This window comes from Pan paniscus, chromosome 20 (assembly GCF_029289425.2).
Source record: "Pan paniscus chromosome 20, NHGRI_mPanPan1-v2.0_pri, whole genome shotgun sequence".
Classification (NCBI taxonomy): Eukaryota; Metazoa; Chordata; class Mammalia; order Primates; family Hominidae; genus Pan; species Pan paniscus.
The window spans coordinates 77,938-99,200 of record NC_073269.2 but is presented as its reverse complement, the minus strand read 5'-3'; the positions used below and the strand labels follow the sequence as shown (position 1 = coordinate 99,200).

At 40.9% G+C, this 21,263-nt stretch overlaps 1 protein-coding gene across 1 annotated transcript in view; it reads left to right on the top strand.

The window, feature by feature from the left end:
* LOC129394731 (phosphoglucomutase-like protein 5) overlaps positions 1-21,263 on the top strand; it is a gene marked incomplete at its 5' end in the record, with an annotated part of 32,302 nt that overhangs the window by 10,419 nt on the left and 620 nt on the right. The window contains one exon of the mRNA XM_055103666.2: positions 416-723. Within this exon, the coding sequence (XP_054959641.2) occupies positions 416-723 (308 nt within the window). The remainder of the gene's footprint in view (positions 1-415; positions 724-21,263) is intronic.

Here is a 21,263-nt window from a genome sequence, read left to right as displayed (position 1 = left end):
TGCCCAAAGTCTCGCCGCACGCCGGCTGTTTTCTGACGGAGGGTGTGCCCCGGAGGGCGGCGATCGCGCGTGAAGGCTGGGGCCAGGCGCGGGTGCAGGCGTCACCGGGGTCGGGCTAGCAGGCCCTGGAATCAGGCTTTTGAGACACCCCGAAAGTGAGTCCAAATTGGGGAGAAACTGAGGGCACCTCGGGCGGTCTGGCAGCGGAGAAGGTGGGCGGGAGAAAAGTTTACAGGAAGGCAGAAGCAATCTCCGCCGAGGGAGTCAGCGAGCGGCCGCACGGAGAGGAGGGGCGGGCGGTCCCCAGGCGGGCGGGCACAGGGCGCAGGGTGCCGACCTGCCGGAGAGGGGGCCCAGACTAGAGGCAGAGTCCCAGCGCGCGGCCAGGCTGGCGGAGGCCCCCGGTAGGCTGCAGATTCCCTCCGGCCCTGGGAGCCACAGCAGGACCGGCCAGGATGCGCCACGGAGGGGAGCCCCATCCCGGTGCTGACAGTGCCCACCGCGCCCTACGAGGACCGGCGGCCGGCTGGCGGCGGGGGTCTGCAGCGACCTACCGGCCTCTTGGAGGGCCAGCGCAACTACCTGCCCAACTTCATCCAGAGCGTGCTGTCGTCCATCGACCTGCGCGACCGTCGGGGCTGCACCACGGTGGTGGGAAGCGACGGCAGGTACTTTAGCAGGACGGCCATCGAGATCATGGTGCAGATGGCCACGGCCAACAGGGTGAGTGTCCGGATGCCCCTCGCTTCCAGCCGCGCCGCCGCCATGCCCTCTCCTAGCCCTTGTCCCCCTGCTGCCTCCGGGCCCAGCTGGGAGGCCCCTGCCCGGCCCCGGCTTTGCTTCCTCACTCCCGCGTCCTCACCCTCCAGCGCCCCACTCCCGCCGTGCTCGCAGCCTCCCCGGCATACCCCGGACACTGGGTTCTATTAGTACCCACCGCCCCCAAAAGCCTTGAGGGGTGTCCGTCGTTCCTGGAGCCACTCTGGGCGCCCTGGACTCTTCTCCGACTCTGCACACATCCCACACCTGCTCATTTTTCTTTCGGACATTCTCCTACCCGGCCCTGTAGATTCCAAGGCAGCTCCCAGTTTTCCGTATTGTTCCCAACGCGTTCACTGCCCACAGTCCCCACACAAACTTCTTTCCCAGGCTCACAACATAGTCCCTCTGCCCCGTTCCCTTTTTGCAATAATCTGCCAGTCCCCTAAGTCTTAGCTCTGCCTATTTAACAGTAGTGGTGTCTCAGAACACACACACACACACACACACACACACACACACAAACACGATCCCTGACATATTTGGCAAGAGTAGGCCCTGAAGGTTTTTAATATTTTGGTTCTTTAACCCAGTGGAATTACTGAATGATTTATTTAATTAGGGTAGGGATGGAGTGGATCCATTTGTTTGATGCTAAACAGCCTGAGCTCGCAGTTCCCAGGGGGCATATCTCTAAATGGTCTGAAACGAGATTTGCAGTGGTTTTCTTAATGCAATTCCCAACTTCTCTCCAAATGCCTTGTGACATTTGATAACATTTCATGCCTCTTCCCCTTTCGCTTTTCATCCTTGTTTTCTCTCCCTTCTCCCACGACCTCGGTAGTGTTCTGCAATCCAGATTCTCAGACTTCGGGTTTTTCTCCCTCTGCCCCTTTCCTCTCTGTCCTATAACTAGACATAGTTTTGGCATAGACCCGTATCCCAGTTTCCTCTTTCCCAGGTCCAGCAGCATCTCAAGGACATCTACAAGAGGGATACCTAACTTCAGGGGTCTCTGAATGATATGTGGGAAACATCGTTTAAAAAAGTAATTTTATCCTTATTCATGCAACCAGACCCACACTCATAGAACTTTTCTTTAAGGGGAGTGTCTTGCAGATGTATAAATGAGTGTTAACATCTTTAAAGGCGAAACTGAACATTTCCCTGGCATTTGAATTCCCTCCTTCCTTCCCAACCCTCTCCTTTTCATTTTCTCATTTATTATTAAAAACATTTTTAAAGGATCTCCATGCTTCATATTTATCTACTATAATTCCTCCTTCTCAGTGTTGCAGGGATGGGGAAAGAGGATTTTTTAAAAAACACAATAAAAAGCAATTGGGAGAAACAGGGCCAGTGGTGTTGGGGTGGGTAGTAGAATTGTGATTTTTGACTCCAGTAGACAATGATGCTGGATATATGGGGTTTGATTTCTCTCTGTCTCCTCACTTGAGATTGATGAAGTTTGGCTAGAATCAGGGAGTTGACGAGAGGTTGACAAATGGTCTTTCAGTCTTCTCTGACAGGCTGTTCCTGTGGAGTGATGGAGAATAATGAGCCTTGGGAGAGCTATGGGAGCTCTCATACTCCTTCTCGAGCCAATTTTTTAGGGAGTGAGAGAAACATGGCCTGTCCAATACTTGTTGTGGGTCAGGATATTTTTGAAGCTACGGTTGTTGATTTGCATGGGAAAATTATTATGTCTTATTATTTCTTGTCCCACTTTACCATAAGGGCTCCTCAGCTTCTTACTTCAATGGGTCTTCCATGACAAACACACTTTATTAATTCTAAGAGTGGAATTTATTTTAACAGATAATTAGCATAGGTCAATATATGCTTAAAATAGAGTCAAATTAAACCTACTAGCTGTTATAAAGGACAGATGACAAAATCCACATAGAAGCATCGACTCTTAAATAATCTGAAAGTACTACTTCTAAGAGGGGCGGGCATGGGTGAAGGGAATGGTGGACATGTTTCAGAATTTCAAACGCCAACTTTAACCAATCGTTTCCTCATTTTGTTCACCTTCTTGGGGGCTTATGCTAAAGTGAAGTGAATAGCCATAAGGCTGCCTTCAGGAGAAAGGTGGTCTAAAAGAACTGGATAATTATAAGCAAAATTGGTCTCGAATGATTGAAAATTGATGAGAATGTGCTTGTCTCCTGATTTGGCATCCTGAGTTAGACTCAGGAATACTGAACATGGATCCCAAAGGCTTTGGTCTTTTTTGATATCCTATTGGATAATCATAAGCAGGCTAGAAAAATAGGAAACTAGAATTTATTCTCTTTGAACTGACAAATCTGACCAGTGGGCTGCATTCTCTATATCTGAAAAATCTTGGTTTTGATTGAAAAAGTTAATTTTACAAAGCAATTTTCTTTTTTTCAATTAAATTTCATTTTTTTTGAGACAGGGTCTCACTTTGTTGCCCAGGCTGGAGTGCAATGGTACAGTCTTGGCTCACTGTAGCCTTGACCCCCCCAGATTCAGGTGATCTTCCCACCTCAGCTTCCTGAGTAGCTGGGGATATAGGTGCACACCACTACGCACAGCTGATTTTTGTGTTTTTACTACTCATAGGGTTTCTCTGTGTTGCCCAGTCTAGTCTCAAACTCCTGATCTCAAGACATCTGTCTGCCTTGGCCTCCTAAAGTGTAATGAACCACCATGCCCATCCTACAAAGCAATGTTCTAGGAAAAACTACAGTTACTCTTTGATTATGTAATTGCTGGAGAAGAAAAGCATGGCATTTCTAAAATGATGAACTATATTACTTATATTTTAATATCTCATAAAGTTTGAAATAGACATTTCAAACATAAACATGTATAAAAATTTTTATAAATTAAAAATATAAAATCAAAAACATTTTACAATTATTTTATTATAAAATTATTATAGAATCAAAAACATTATAAATTTAAACAACTTTCTAAAAAATTTATTTTGGGATTTCCCATGGAGTGATGGAGAATAATGAGCCTTGGGAGAGCTATGGCAGCTCTCATGCTCCTTCCTGGGCCAACTTTTTTAGGAAATGGGAGAAATATACCCTGTTCAATGTTTATTGTGGGTCAGGATATTTTTGAAGCTATAGTTGTTGATTTGCTTCAAACTTTAAAAAAATTATTATAAAATTATGGGATGTAAAAAAATTTATTATAAAACTTTGAAATTTTCAAACTTTCAGAAAAGCAGAGAGATGAGATTAATGGCACTCACAGGCAAGCATAGAACATAGATTGTAAACATTTTGCTATATTTGTGTCATGACTATTTTTGCTTGTGTTTGAAAGTATATTAAAGAAAATGATATTTTACCCCTAAATTCTTTAGTACAGATTTCTAAAAAAATAAGAACATTTTCCTGTATAGTTACAAAATCATCTTTTCAAACAAAATAAAAAATGGCTTTTTTATATCATTTATTACCCAGTCCACATTCAGATTTCCTCAGTTATTATGAAATGTTCTTTTATTTTTTGAGACAAAGTCTTGCTCTTTCACACAGCCTAAAGTGCAGTGAAACAATCATAGCTCATTGCAGCCTCAAACTCCTGGGCTCAAGTGATCTTCCTGCCTCAGCTTCCTGAGTAGCTAGGACTATAGGTGCACACCACCATGCCCAGCTAATTTATTGTTTTTGTAGAGATGGAGGTCTTACTACGTTGCCCAGGCTGGTCTCAAACTCCTGGCCTCAAGTGATCCTTCCAGCTTGTTCTCCCTGAAATATCTTTTGTGGCTGGTTTGTTCAAATTAGTTTCTTCTAATGAAGGGACACACATTGCATTTGATTATTTAGCTCAAGACTTTTTTAACCTGGAAAATACCCATACTCTTTGTTTATGTATTTATTTAGTGAAATTGACTTGTTGAAAAACTAGTCAGTTGTCCTGTAGAATATTTCCCCTTCTGGAATTTTCTGGTTGCTTTTTATGGTGTCATTTAACTTTTCACTCTGTTTTTTCCTGGTTAACTGGAAGTTAGTTCTAAAGGCTTTTAGGCCTGCTATAACAAAATACCAAAAACTGGATGACTTATAAGGAACAGAAATTTATTTCTCACAGTTCTAGAGGCTAGCAAGTTTAAGATCAAGGAGCATGTGGTTTTGATATCTGGTTAGGACCAACTTTCTGGTTCATAGATTGGCCTTCTTGCTGGGCCCTCACATAGTGGGAGAGACTAGCTAGCTCTCTGGGGCCTCTTTTGTAAGGGCACTAAATCCAATCATGAAGCCTCTGTCCTTATGATCTAATGACCCCGTAAAGGCCCCACCTTTTAATACCAACACCTTTGGGGTTAGGATGTCAACATATTAATTTTGGGAAGACATACACGTTCAGCCCATTGCAAGGTTTAGTTAGATTCAGGTTCAACTTCTTTTTTTAAAGACTATTTCATAGGCAATAATGTGTATTCACATCCCATCATTAGTGATTGTGAGATGATCGCAAGGTTAGGATGATCACTGCCTATCTCCTCTGCTATATTCCCCCTTGGGTCAAGCCAGTAGTCTGTGACGTGAACTTTGTACCATGTGTATACTCAGTTATATTCTGTATCGGTAGTTACTTGATTGTTTTAGCATTTATTAATGATCCTTGCTTGAGTTGATTATTTCATTAGGGGTTTCAAAATGGTGAATTTCTAATTCTCTAATTCTATCTACATGTTTTAGCTGGCATTTTTCTATAAGCAGACCATTTTCTTCACAATTGGGTTATTTGGCTACCCTGAAACATAGTTCCTTCCGGGAAGGCAGAACATGTTTATTTCTGTCTTTTAAAAATTACTGGTATTTGGAGTGAAGATTAGGTGAGTTAACTACCTCCACAGGTGACAAATGAATTTTGTTTTGTCTCACTTTTGCTTTTTTGAATATCACTGTGGCTGCTTGGATTTTTATATTTAATTTGAATGGATTAGGGAATAAATGAGAAGACAGGTTTTATCTGTTTCTGTAGTTTTTATGTGGCTGTGTGAACTTACTTTTAAAAATTCCCAGAAATATTTTAATTCCCCTTTAAAGATATAAACTATGTCATACTATAAAGCAAAAGAAAAACCAATCATGTGAAGAGTAAATAGTATCGTTTAAACGAATTGTGGTTAAGCTTAGTTTCTAACTAATTAGTTTTTTATTTTCTTTCTACTTTTATCTGCTTCAGAGCCTCTTCAGTGGTTTAGATCTTCTATGTGTCAAATTATTCTAATCTCTTAAAAAGTTTAAGAGCTAAAATACAACACAATGACTACAAGAATGCCTTTGTCCTTTTCTGGGTAGGTACACCTAAGGCAACTTCTTTTTCTCTTCTTTGTTCTCTTCTTCTTTCTTATTCTTAAATCATCTTCAATATTGGACAGATGACAGCACTATGCCTGCCTCAAGATGTTTCTGACTTTTTCTTTTTCTTTTTTTTTTTTTTTGAGATGGAGTCTTGCTCTGTCACCCAGGCTAGAGTGCAGTGGCACAATCTTGGCTCACTACAACTTCTGCCTCCTGGGTTCCAGTGATTCTCCCAACTCAGCCTCCTGAGTAGCTGGGGTTACAGACATGCACCACCACGCCTAGCTAATTTTTTGTAGTTTTACTAGAGACGGGGTTTCACCATGTCGGCCAGGCTGGTCTTGAACTCCTGACCTCAAGGGATCTGCCTGCCTTGGCCTCCCAAAGTGCTGGGATTACACGTGTGAGCCACTGCGCCCGGCCGTTTCTGACTTTTTCTAAAGTCTTCTTTCTCTGGAGATGACATTATATAATAGCACTGTTCAATAGAAGTTTCTTTGATGATGGAACTGTTCTATAATCTGCATTGTCCCAGCCACTAGCCATATGTGACTACTGTAACACTTGAAATGTGGCTAGAGCAACTGAAGAACTGAATTTTGCATTTTACTGAATTTTAATTAATTAAAATAGAAATGCAAATAACCATAAGTGGTTAGTAGCTACCATACTTGACAGCAAAGATCTATAATTCAGCATTTAAAATCGATTTTGTTTTGTTTTCAAAAATGGAGTCAGACTGTTACAACCCAAAAGAACTGTAGGTTAAATTAAGGTAAATCACCAAATACTACATACACATTTGGGAAATCCAAACCAGATTTTTTCTTGTGATAACCACACCCTCTTCTGACTTTAGCCTTGGAGGTAATGGAGTATGGCAGAAAAAACCCTGTATCAGTAGCTGGAAGACTCACCTTCTTTTCCTAGCTCTGCCATATATTGACCAAAAGAGTCAAAGTCCATTCAGATGGTTGAGGGGCCTTGGAATTTTGTTTTTGGTTTTCACATACAAGTTGGAGGGCAGATGCGTTAGCCTCTTGAAATACCCAGAAACCATTTGTTTCCTCATCTAAAAATCAGGTATGACAGGATCATTTAATTATCCTGGAAATCAGATGAAGCACTGCTTATGAAAGCACTTCGTAACATCGATAGCACTGGGAAATGTAAAGACCTTTTACTGAAATATAAAGGTGTATGGTCAACTGAATATATCTCAGATAGTTATGATTTGACTGTATATATTGAATATAACCTGTATTGGGCCCCTTGGTAAACAGCTTACAGTTTTGTTGCAAGTTTTAGCCAAGAGAAAATTTATTTGTTGACTAGTCATGCCCTTTATTGGCCACATGATGAGCAGCAAAGATATTAACACACAGTGCACCTTGCAGAATTCAAGAATGTCTCAGTGTCTTGTGAACTAGGAAGCTGAAATGCAGTGGTATGCAGAAGGCTGGCTCAGTAGGAGCCTTGGGAGTGTCCTCCAGATAGATGTTTGTGCAGGTTGTATTTGATTCCAGTTGGCCATGAAAAGCTGGTTGCTCTAAAGAATGAGAATATACTTGGTTTTGCATTTACTAGAACTATCTGGGGAACAAATCTTGGGGTGGAAGAAAGAAGGGAGGGAGGGAAAGCTGTGCTTCAATACCTAGGGCTTCTTTCCTGGAATGGATCTGAGAATCTGGGATTGGGTGGCTAATATCTCATCTCTAGAAGGGAGAAAGAACTGGGTGGTGATGGCTTTGTATTTTCTATTGGAGTTCACTACAGAATAGGAGAATGGAATGGGCTGCTATGATCCAGACATTAGGGAGGACAGGTTTGTGATACATTAGAAAACTTGAATGAGCCCTTCTATGATTCTCTCTTCCCTCTTTCTGCTTCCAGTTCTTAATCACCATCCGCAGGTTGTGGAATTAGCAAATCTGTTATGTGAGCAATAGCAAACTTACAGGAGCCCTTGGCTCCATCTATCTCCCTGTTTGTGTCAGTTCCTTCTGGATGCTTTTAGTCTGTGGTCTTCATTCACTCTTTTTATGGGGAAGTAAAAGGAGTGGGACAGATTATGAGAACAGCTGGGTCCTCCCAGTTGCTGGGGTGGTTATTTTAAGCTTTGTTTAATGTGTCCAGAGACCCAGATGGCATTTTTAACTAAGCTGCTTTATTAAATCTTGTGATAAAGCATAGTGATGTTTATTGAAAAGGCAGACACACATCAGCAACATTATGTGTGAAACTTGCTCTAAGAATTTTCTATAAAACATCTGTTCTCTTGGAGCCTTTTGTGAACTCTGGAAGTTTGCTAGTTTCTATACAGACTTGAGGACAAGAAGTTGGAACCCACTTTTGGAGATGTCCAAGCATAGGTATTGGAATCATTAATCCTAACCCTCTCAGTTTTAAGGCCCCGGATACCCTTCTTTTAGACAACAGTAACATGAGCAAGCACTGTAATAACATTTAAACAAGATTATTTGGAAATAATGGAGAAGAAAAATTAGTATAAATTGTTTGGGGATTTTAAAATTAAAGATAAAAAGCTAGGGCTTCAATGACCTGTGCCAGCCTATAGCCTTAAGAGTCAATTTGCAAACACTCAAGATTTGGCCAATATGCCTCTACTACTTCTACTTAACACAGTCAAAGGGAAATTTTCAGATTCTTTCATCTGATTTGACTCTCTTAGTTATGAATAAGAGGATATCTAGAATATATATGTGACTTGTTAAAATGAAAATCCACCTTCTCTGAGTCTTCAAATATCTTTCATATCTTCCATTTTTAGTCACATCAACTTTTGAAGTCATGTCCGTAGTTGTATGAAAAGAAAAATTTCAGGAACATTCAACCTCAAAAGTTCTTTTTCTTAGTCTGAAGTCGTAGAAGCATTTGACTTTTACTTTCTCTTTTTAAGTTTGTACTAGTAGGTATTTTGTATAAATATAATATTTAATTATTGCCTTTGTATTCTTTTTCTCTAGTAAACATCCTGGTTTTTAGCTATCAATATGTAGTTTTACATTTAGGGATTTCTAATGGAAAGAGAAAGGAATCTGAAATCAGAGGACGAGAGTTTATTCTACTTGACCAAACACATACACAATACTGGAAGGAGAGTTTTACAACAAATATTTAATATCTATGACATGTAAAACGTTTTTTGAAATCAAGAAAATTCAAACAATTCAATACAAATATCATCAATAATGACACATGAACAGGTGGCCAACCTTATTAATAACCAGAGAAATATAAATTAAAACAATCCATCAACTTGTAAAAAAGATGAAATTACCCAGAGTTGGTGTAGGTGATGGAAAATTGTCATGTTTGTATACTGTTCATAGAAGTTAAATTGACATAACTTTTTGGTCAGGCAATTTGGAAGTATATATCTAAATTAATAGAGTAGTTTTCTAATAACCTGGGAATCTCTTAATCTAAGAATCTTTACTGTAGATTTTTCTAGAACAAATGTACAAACATCTGTGTACAAGGGTACTCACTGCAGCATTTTGCTAAGGAAAAACTCAGAAAAAATCTATATGTTCAACAGAGAACAGGTACATAATTTATGACACAACTGCACAATATACACCACTAAAATAAAGGATATAAATTTATATGTAGTATGAAAAAGATGTGAATGATAGCTTGTTGGTGAAAAACAGCAATGACTGGAATATTGTGTGTAACGTAATCCTGCTTTTCTGTATATGATGTAGCCATAGAAAATAGGATTGAAAGGACATACTCTAGTCAACAGTGTATATAGCTTGGGTGGAGGGGGTGTATAATGGGGAAGGAGAGTCCCTTTTCCTATCTATTCCATATACATCTCTGGATTTAAAAGATCATACATGCATATGCATTACCTTCAAAATTAAAATGATAAAGACAAAAGGAGAAGCTTTGGATTTGAATTATGATACTACTGTTTGCAACTTCTATGACCGTGGGGAAGTCGCCTAGCCTCCTGGGGTTTATTTCCTCATTTATAAAAATAGGGAAAGTAATAATACTTGTCTACATATCTTCTAGGGTTGTTGGGAGGATTGAATGTGATAATGGGTTACAGCGTTATGAATTATTTATTCATATAACACAATTATTATAAAAATATTTTGCTCTGATTAAAATAAAAGAAGGACGAGATCGTGTGTGTTTTTCAGTCCCAGTAGCTTTACTAACCAGAAAGCGCCTGCTGATGTGGTGATCACAGTTGCTTTGGTGCAGCTTCCTGTTGACTTTTGGCAATTCTCCACGCTGCTAGCTAAGGCTGAGGTGGCGACTGTGGAAGTTGTGATCTCCTCCCCCTCCCAGCACACATTTGTGTGCATACTCACACTCATGCACACACAAACACACACATGCACACTCTATCACAGTACATGAGGTGGCAGCAGCTGCTCCGGCATAGACTTTCACACAACATAAAGGGCTTTTTTGGTGTGGTCTGTGCATTATTTCCTGTTAAGCATGAGCTGAGTCAGTGGCATGCTTTTCCATCTGAAACCTTTCTGAGGCTCAGGCTGTGTTAAGAGCAAACCCTCTCCCCTCCATGCCCACCCCATGGCCCTCTACTGAAGCCAGATCATAATCTGCTCATTTCATGAGGATTTTCAAACCGAATGGACTGGGCCATGTGAGAGATCACTGAAAGGAACAGACCAAGCAGAGGCTAAGAGACTCCACGCTAATCTGCTGAGTCATCTGAAAATGCACATCTGTGGGAGCTCACGGTGCTTTAAAGTACTTTGGCAGGATGTTTGTTCAGGGGGCCTGTTCCTGCAGCCCTGCTGAATGTTTGGTTAGGAGGCATAATCATTTTTTGGACAGGATCTCCCAAATGTAAAGTGATAGATGCTAATGTGGAACATAATACAGAAGATCCAGCTTGGATGTCATAAATAACAATAGATTGTTTAATCTTGCTGAGTTGTAAATCTATGATTGCCAGAGGTCTTTAGTTCACTGGAACATAGTATGGGGGCAGGGGCACTTAGCAAATAGGCAGTTATTATTTTCCAACCAGACAGAAACTGGTCTGATGGAATTTATCTAAAAAGGCATACACATGTATTTTAATTAATTGTGACAATTACTCAGAGAAAACACATGGCCCTAAAGAGGCTGAGGGGTTTTTTTTGGTCTACCTGTAAATGTATATGTATATTCACCTATATTCTACCTATGTATAAGTAAGAGAATGAGTTTTTGTTTTGGGGATATATATTTATACGTATCTATACAGATAGATATACACATACTTAATTTCTGTCTACCTATTAAGGTGCGGAGCCAGATGGAAAGTATTTTTAAACATTTAGATAGCTTATTCTATAGCATATGTGTGCATATAGCCCCCCCATAAAGCTTTGTCTCTTTTCTGGATATATTTAACAAGAGGCTAGAACAGAGTCCAAAATGTCGAAAATGTTTGAACATTCCATAGAAATGAAGGAGGTGTTTCCAAATGACCTATGTTTCTATGGCAATAAATAGAACTTGTGCTGCGTTGGATGGGTCAGGAGTAAGGAATATAAACAGTGTAAGTATGACTATTCCAGGCAGAAATCTACCTTGTAAGAACAGCTTTGTGCAGTGAGCTCAACAACATTGATCAGTTAGCAGTCCGGTTCAGTACAACATTGATAAGGTAGCAAGCCGGTTCGGCAGTGCCAGTCGGAGACACAGATGGGGACAATCAAAGAACATGCAGGTCAGGACAAGGATGCAGACATGTACCTGTCACTACCATGGACTTCAGCAGCTTCTTAGTGAGCAGGTTTATGATCAAAGAAGAAAGACATCGTTGATATGTAAGCATGTTACAATTAATTTGCTGTTTAGTTATTAGCAAACTACATCCAGTTTTTAGTTTTTAGGTTTTTTTCTTTTTTCTTTTTTGAAACAGGTTCTTGTTCTGTCATCCAGGCTGGAGTGCAGTCGTTATCCAAGCTCACTGCAGCCTTAAACTCCTGGGCTCCGTGGATCCTCCCACCTCAGCCTCCCAAGAAGCTGGGACTACAGGTGCACGCCACCATGGCCAGCTAGTTTTTCTTATTTTTTTGTAGAGATGAGGTCTTGCTGTATTGCCCAGGCTGCTCTTGAGCTCCTGGCTTCAAGCCATCCTCCTGTCTTGGTTTCCCAAAGTGCTGGGACTATAGGTGTGACTCACCATGCCTGGCCTACATCCAGTTTAATTTATACTACAGTGTGGGTTTAGTCCTCAAACATGTTTTTGTTTTACATATAAAAATTTGAGGTAAAAGAACATTTTTACATTGGTCAATAATGGTACATTTAAACAATGGACGACTATATCCATTAAAATCGTGTTGTGAAAGAATATTCAGTGACATGGAAAGATTGACTCAAGGGCAAGTGAAACGTGTCAAGAGTCTGTTAGGTACTAGACACTGTAAACTGGGTCTTGGCTGTGTTACTTGCTTACATCCTCCATCATGTGATCTTTTAGATAACAAAATCGAGATACATAGGGATTTGGGATCTTGTGCAAAGTCACCCAGGCAGTAGGTGGCGAAGTCAATTCTTACATTCTTTCCCATTGAAAACCAAAATCTCAGCTTACCTCAGGGCACTCAACTCTGCTTTCTTGACCCACACCCAGGTAGACCCAATGGGCACTTGTAGTTCTTATCCAGCTGGGGTGGTCACCTCATAAAATGGCAACAAGTGGGGCCTTTTCTTGTTCTAGTGAGTCAGACTGTATACCTTAAAGATTTCAGAGCACTTCCTATGTACTGAAATTGCCTCATTACCAGGAAGGACGTACTTCCAATTTTCACCACCTCCATTTTGCATCCAAGGAAGATGAGATTTCTTGATCTTCTCAATGAAATCTTGAGAAATGGGTGGGCCGATTGAAGAACAGGACTTGGGCCACACTTCTAGATGCCTGTGACTTTTCTGCACTTATTCAGATATTAGGAATTGATTATGAAATCCATGGTGGTTTGATGCTAATGATCTCTCATCTATCTCTCCAGCATGTGTGTAAAGACTTCCAGAGGTACAGGAAGTTGAGGATGAGCTCTCTTACTTCCATCAGGTCTCCATGTAACAAATCATATAACTGCACAATTATCCAAATGCAAATGAAGGAGTCCCTTGATGTTTGGATAACCACATTCATGCCTCGAGTTTGTTATTTCTTGAAATTGCCCTTATCCATCTCCTGTTTACCCATGGACAACACTACTTCACGGCTGGCACTCTGCAACCCATGGCAGCTTGGCTTTGGGTTTCCTTCCAGTGTTTTGTTTTTGTTTTTAACCGAGAAGACAGGAAACAGGCATCTTTGTGTATATGGCTTGCCACAGCCCTTCGTAGATGGACATGGTGGAGGCTGTGTGGTCCTGGAGAACACTTCCTCTGTGAAGCATCAGGGAAGTTTCTGTTCATTGTGTCTTCACTCTCTCCAGTTCACTTGGGGAGTGATAGGGATTATAACACAGTGAGCAGAGGATATTGGGGAATGTCATGCTTAATTTTCTTTTCTTTTTTTTTTCTTAAATGACATTTAAAGCTAAAAGAGAATCACAAAGGGTAAGTCTGATTTAAGACATTTCACACATGAAAAAAATCCTGCTTTCATGCGTGTTATGTCACAGGAAGAACTCATTTAGAGTCAACATTCTGCACCTACTCCGAAATTTTAGCCTGAGGGTTTAAATAATACCTCGCTGCTCTCTAGGACTTTAATTTGAGCTAATTAGAAATGGAACTCATACTAAAACTAATTTAGGAAAGAAGCTGTTGATGTTCTGAAGAAAAACAGCTGTCAGAAATAAGATCATTAAAAAACCATAGTTGTATATGGCACAAAATGTAAAGGAATAGAAATGCTGGGAGAAAGCTTTTATAGAATAACATTTTATCTTTCTTTGGACACTGGTCTAAGGCATGTGAAAGGGCATATTGATTCCCTTGGCACCTGGTATGCTCATTTATGGATGAAAAAGCCCAATGACATAATTTAGGTGAGGTTTAAGGCTTGATGGGAGGCATTGGTGCCATTAGAAGGACGGACACAAAGAGTTCTTAAGTAACGGCATCATGGGAAATGATAATTGCACACTCCTTTCTACTATGTCTTGGTTTCCCCAAGCATTTAGAAGTCACAGCTGGGTAGGAACAAATTTATCATGAGTCTGTCTGTGTGTTTGGGAATGCATATGCCTCACAGATGTGTCTGCAGGGGTCTGTGTGATAATGTTCATATATGTGATAGATGTGGACCCTGGGATCTGTATCTGTGTGGACCCTGGGATCTGTACGTGTGTGTGAGTGACAGTGGACTAGGGTCCACTTTGCCCCCTTTTCCACGTGGGAGTTGAAGGAAATGCCCCTTAATGGCAGTAGCATCCGCTTGGGTGTGTGCACCTTCTGGAGGACTGGGTGAGGTTGCCCTTCTTCCAGCCAAAGCCAGACCTTATGGTGTGGGACGTTCAGCGGGGAGCAACAGAATGCCATGGCTTGGTCCTCCCTGGGCTTTGGTCTGGATTTCACTCAGGAATGAAAGTCAGATATTGCCTGCTTCAATGCTGTAAACATAACTAAGGATAATTATGTAAGTAGACCATCTTTTCCTTGCAAGGTAGCGGTCTGCTGCATTGACAGAGGGTAGTATTTCTAGGACTTTTTCAGAGAGTAAAATGGTACTTTAAGGGATAATCTGCTATCTAAAGATGAATTTTAAATGTTGGAGGGGGTTGTGGGATTCAGGGAAGACAATAGAATAATTTGTGTCATGGTTAATTTAACAAAGGGTTTTTGTTTATAGAATCTGATCTTCGGTGGATTTTAACAACACTCTTCTTCCTTGGCTTTTCAGATAAAGACGCAGAGCCTCAGAGAAATTAAATGATTGATCCTATGTCAGGGGGTAGAGTCAAGACTCATACCTATGCCTTTTAACTTCAAGTTGAGTGCTTTTTCTTTATACAAAAGGGCTTCCAAAAGTTATATTTCTTTTTATCAATGACTAGATCTTGAAAGCCATACCTTTTCTGATGGCATTTATCCTGGGCTAATTGGTAGAGAGAGGGTGAACAGAAGAGAAGACATAGACACGCAGAGAAGAAAGTGACGTGAAAACAGAGGCAGAGATTGGAGTGATGTGAACACAAGCTCGGAAATATGTGGAGGCAACAGAAACTGGAAGAAGCAAGGGAGGATCCTCCCCTAGAGCCTTTCGATGAGGCAGACCCCCAGTGACACCTTGATTTTGAACTTCTGGCCTCCAGAACTGTTAGGGAATAAATTTTAATTGCTTTTAGCCACCAAGTTTATGGCAATTTGTTATAGCAGCCTTGTGAAGCTAATACAAACTTCGTATTAGATTACAAACTTTGTATTCATTTCCTAGGACTCCCATAACAAATTACCACATATTTGGTGGTTTAAAATCACAGAATTTTATTCTCTTACAGTTCTGGAGGCCAGAAGTCAAAATCAAGGTATCGGCATGGCCACACTCTGTAGATGCTCTAGGGAGAATCTGCTCCCTGCCTCTTCCAGCTTCTGGCAGCAGAATACATTCCTTGGCTTCCCGGGTGTGGCTGCATCACTCCAATCTTTGCATCTGTCTTCATATCTCCTCTTCTTTGTGTCTATTCTAGTAAGTACAAAGTGCTGCATCTTCCATGATGGAAATGGCCCAAATTAACCAATCTACCACCAGGTAGCTGGCTGATCATTTGGGGAATGGTACCATAAGGAGACTCAGTGTTGGTCCCTGCTGCTGGTAGAGTAGGCACTCTGCAGTGGCCATAGCCATGTCAGCCTTGGTGAGTGAATGTCCATGTTGTTGAGCCCATGCATAGCCTTCATCCCTGCCATCACGGCCACGGTATTACAGCATTCTTGCATTGCTATAAAGAAATACCTGAGGCTGGGTAATTTACAAAGAAAAGAAGTTTCCTTAGCTCATGGTTCTGAAGGCTGTACAAGCCTGGCGCCCGCATCTCCTTGGCTTCTGGTGAGGCCTCAGGAGCTTTTACACATGGCGGATGACAAAGTGGGAGCAGGCATATCACACAGCAAGAGTGGGAGCAAGAGAACAAAAGAGAAGGTGCCACATACTTTTAAACAAGCAGATCTCATGTAAACTCAGAGCGAGAACACATTTATCATCAAGGGCATGGTGCTAAACCATTCATGAGGGACTCGCCCCCATGATCCAAACACCTCTCACTGGGCCCCACCGCTAACACTGAGGATTACATTTCAATATGAGATTCGGAGGAGACAAACATCTAAACCATAACAGCCACTTGGCTCATGAGCCCATTGGACAATGACAGGAATGGCTGGGGGAAAGCCACTCATTGACATCCACAGAACTGGTCATCCTGTTATTAAAATCCTCCTCTGCCTAGGTCACCATTTGGTGAGTGTCCATAAGGGACACAAATATCTTCACGATTTTCCATGTCTTACCTCAGAAGCCCCATCACCTTCTCTTTCACATCTCCTCCAGTACTTATCCCCCAGATGATAGGACCATGTCCAGCAATACCTCTTCTCTCTGGTATTGATGGGTTAATGAGCAGATCTCACATAGGTAAAATTTCCAGATATCTAGAATTTAATCTTCTGTTAATTCTCCAATTATAACTAAAGTATTTCAGGTTGAAACTTTATTCAAGTGTAATTACTCACTTTAACCTTCTTAAACAGAATGTATATTACCTTTTCAAAAATAACTGAAATTTAATAAGATAAAAATGTATCTATAATCGTTCCTACTTAATAACTTTACATGTTTATTTCTGCATTTTTCTAAGTCCTTGCCCCAAAGTGGACATAATTTTATACGGTAATAGCATGAAATAATTTTGCATTTGACATTTTTGATTTGGCATTAAACTATTGTTTGTTTCTTTCGCTACTGCTTAAGAAAATGTGGGTGGTTGTAATAAATAAACCTGAAATGTAGGCAATTTTTATTGCCTTAAAAACAATAGAATGTTATTTCTCACTCACACAATAGTCCAATGAGGATGTCCCTGGTGGGCAAAGACTATTGTCTACCAAATGGGATGGGGACTCAGATTCCTTCCCTCTTGTGACTCTGGCATTGCCTAGAGCCACATGATTATCTGTACTGAATCTGTAGAAAGAGAAATAAGCAGTGTAGAGATGATATGTCTGTTTTCTGATATCCTCAGCCTAGAAGAAACACACATTACTTCTGTTCTTATTCTCATACTAGTTTATCACCCATTGTCCAAATGCACCATGTGGCCACACCTAGATGCAAGGGTGGGTTGGAAAATGTAGCCCCTGGCTGGGCAGCTGTTCCTCAGCATTGACTCTGTGCTATGGAAGGGCTTCCTAAGTTTTTGTGGACTGCTATCCCAGTCTCTCACCACTATACAATCTTCATAATTTTCCCTTTAAATGGCTGAGAGAAAATTTTGAACAAAAGCTACAAACATTTTTCAGATTCTTGATTCTCCAGACTTATTACTTGAGGGCAGTGACTAAATTATATTCAGTTCTATATCAGAAGGTTCTTCCATATTGCCGGTTTCATGGTAGATACTCAATAAAATGAGTTGAATGACTACATAAATTTTAGCAAGAGCATATGGAAAATAATTTATCATGACTTTGAGTAATACTATAGGTGTAATTATTGTCCTTTCTCTTTCCTGACTTGATTAATAGCACCACTATCCATTAAGTTATTAAAGGTAGAAAGCTGAGATTATTCTTGACTCCTGTTCTCACTGGTCCAGTATTAGTTATTTATTGCAGTGTAAGAAATTACCATGTAACTTAGTGGCTTAGTTGGCGCTTGATGGGGGCTGGAGGATCCACTGCATGATGGCTCAGTCACTTGGATGGCAAGGTGGTGCTGGCTGTTAGCCTCCCATCTGATCCTCCTCTTTCCACTCCTGCCACTCTTCAAGGTATTTTTTTCCAGAGCAGCCATTCATCATTCATTTATTTTTTCCCATTAATTAATTCAACAGATATTTATTGTATACTTACCATATGCCAGATTTGTTCTAGGTTCTTGGAATATAGCAGTGAAAAAAAAACAGTCCTTGGATCTTATATACAGTGGGGAAATAAACATATAATGTAGAAAATTAGATGGTAATATGTGTGAGCACATATATTTATTATTTCTCATCATTTCTGAGACAGGAGATGGATATTCTGGCTTGGGGACTCACATGAGGTCACAGTTACATGTTGGTATTGGTTTGGTCATATGAAGGCTTGGTGGGGGCTGGAGGATCCACTGTGAGATGGCTCAATCCCTTGGCTGGAAAGCTGGTGCTGGCTGTTGTTGGCAGGCCTTGCTTCCTCTTCACAGGGCTTCTTGAGTGTCTTTATGACTTGGCGGCTGGCCTCTCCCAAAATAAGCTGTCCAAGAGAGCAGGGCAGAAGTGTCCATGCCATTTACGGCCTCACCATGGAAGTCACACACAATCACTTCTGCAATATATACTGATTACCCAGATCTGCAACGTTCAGTGTGGGAGGGGACCACAAAAAGGCAAAAATGCCAAAAGGCAAGGACCATTGGGGCCATTTTGGAGGCTGTTTACCACAGCCCCTCTCTTCCATATTCCAGTCCACCTGCATATTCTGTTCATCCTCCTTCCAAAAATGTATCTCAAACCAAATGACTAATTTTCATTTCTGTTGGCTCTAGCCTAGTCCAAGACTCTATCAACACTCGACTTGAAGAGTCTCCCATCTGATATTCCTCTTTCTGCTCTTGCCCCCATTCAAGGTATTTCTCCCAGAGAAGCCATTCATCATGCATTCATTATTCTCCATTCATTAATTCAACAAATATTTATTGTACGCTTACCACATGCCAGATTTATTTTAGGTTCTTGGGATATAGCAGTGAAAAGTCCTTGGGCTTTACATACAGTGGGAAAATAAATAATATGGAAAATGTTAAAGGCAACATATGTGACCCAGAAAATTATAGCAGGGTGAAGGAAATAGGAAACAATAGAAAAGTTAGGGACTTCTGGCTATAGTATTATATAGGGCTGTCAAGGATGCTATCTCTGATTAGCTTACATTGAAACAGAAACCCAAAAGACAGTAGAAGGCAGGTATGTTAATATCTGGGAAAGTATTGTAAGCAGAGGAAAAAGAAAATGCAAGGGCCCTGAGGCAGGATCATGTTTGGTATGTTTGAGGAATAGCTGTTCTGTTCCGTTGTGGCTGGAACAGAAGAAGGAGGGCGGGAGGGCGATGGAGAATGGTACATGATGGAGGTCAGATTATGTAGGGCCTTGTAGACTACAATGAAGACTTTGGCTTTGTTTTGGGTTGGTGGGGGACAAGGAAAGCTATTGGAATGTTTTAGTGACTTGATGTGACTTACTTTTTAATAGGACCATTTGGGCTGCTCAGCCCATGATGTTTAAAAATGCAATCAGGTCACTTCCACTGTTTAAAACCTTTCAATGGATTCTGGTTGTACTTAGAATAAAATCTAAGCTCCCTTAGCTATTATTATTATATTATTATTAAAATTGATGTCCTTTATAACAGCAGTCTAATTCCTTTCTAATATGTACCTCACTAGTAACTATTATTATTATTGCTTATTTGTTTATAATCTGTCTCCTCTACTTGAAAATATGTAGCCTGGGGATCTTGTGGATTTCCATACTAAATCATCCCAAGGCCACTTTGCTTTTGAGCTCTCTCTCTCTTTCTCTGTGTGTGTGTGTGTGTGTGTGTGTGTGTGTGTGTGTGTGTGTGTGTGTTTTGATCTCTTCTGTAATTTTTTTCCCCTGATCTCGCTGACTGTTATATTTGGTCAGTGACTGACCTCTAGCAATGATGGTGCCAGGGAAACTTTGTTGTTGAACTGTATGTTAAGGTTTGTTTTGGCTTGTTGGTTATATCAGTACTTATCAAATGAATTATCTGGGAAGAGAGGAGAGGATCTTATTAAAATACAGGTTCTTATTCGGTAGGCCTTGGGTGGGCCTTGAGGTTCTGCATTTCTTTCTTTCTCTTTCTTTCTTTCTCTTTCTTTTTTCTTTCTCTTTCTCTTTCTTTTTCTTTCTCTTTCTTTCTTTCCCTTTCTTTCTTTCCTTCCTTCCTTTCTTTCTTTCCTTCCTTCCTTCCTTCCTTCCTTTCCTTCCTTCCTTCCTTCCTTCCTTCAGACAGAGTCTCACTCTGTAGCCAAGGCTGGAGTGCCGTGTTGCCATCTTAGCTCACTGCACCCTCTGCCTCCCAGGTTCAAGCAATTCTCCCACCTCAGCCTCCGGAGTAGCTGGGACTACAGGCGTGCACCACCATGCTCAGCTAATTTTTGTATTTTTAGTAGAAATAGGGTTTCACCACATTGGCCAGGCTGGTCTCGAACTCTGGAGCTCAAGTGATCTGCCCACCTCAGCCTCCCAAAGTGCTGGAATTTTAGGTGGAGCCACCATGCCCAGCTGAGGTTCTGCATTTCTATCAAGCTTGCAGGTGATGCCCATGCTGCCAGCCCTTTTAGTAACAAGGGGGCTTTATTACCGAGCTTGGCTGAACATTGGGATCATCTGTGGAGCTTTAAAACTACTAATGCTGGGCTCTCAACCCCAGAGATTGCAATATCATCAGTCTAGAATGCAGTTTGAGTACTAGGATTTTAAAAAGCTTCATAAGTGATTCTATTTTGTAGAAATATTGAGAACTACTAGATTGGATGATATTGAATCCAATTTTAAACCAAGGTGTAGCAATAAATGTTCTTCAGCGCTGTGTTGCTGACTTTTTAGAAAGTCAGTTTTGTAGCTCTAGAAAGAATCTGGCTGCATCCATGGATGACCTCCAGATCTCTGCTTAGCATGACTGGGTAATTTCTCCAATGTCTCCAGCACATGCTGTCACTTAACAGCAGAAAGAGAATTCCTACTTTCAGGAGAAAAGTCATTCCTGAAGATTACAGTTAAAATATGCCTTCAGATGATGAGGTTGTAGTAAATCAGTACCCTTGCTCTCTGAGCTTGTTCTAAGTTACAGGAAGCAGAAGAAGCAGAGAAGCACTCCATTTCTTTTTTCTTGTAATCTCTAGCATGTTCATATGCATAGTTTCTGAGTCAGTAGCAAACTAAGAACTTCTTGTGTGATTCAAGCTAACCCCTCGATTATCAGAAACAGATGTTTCAAACGACCGAAGATCAGTGAGGC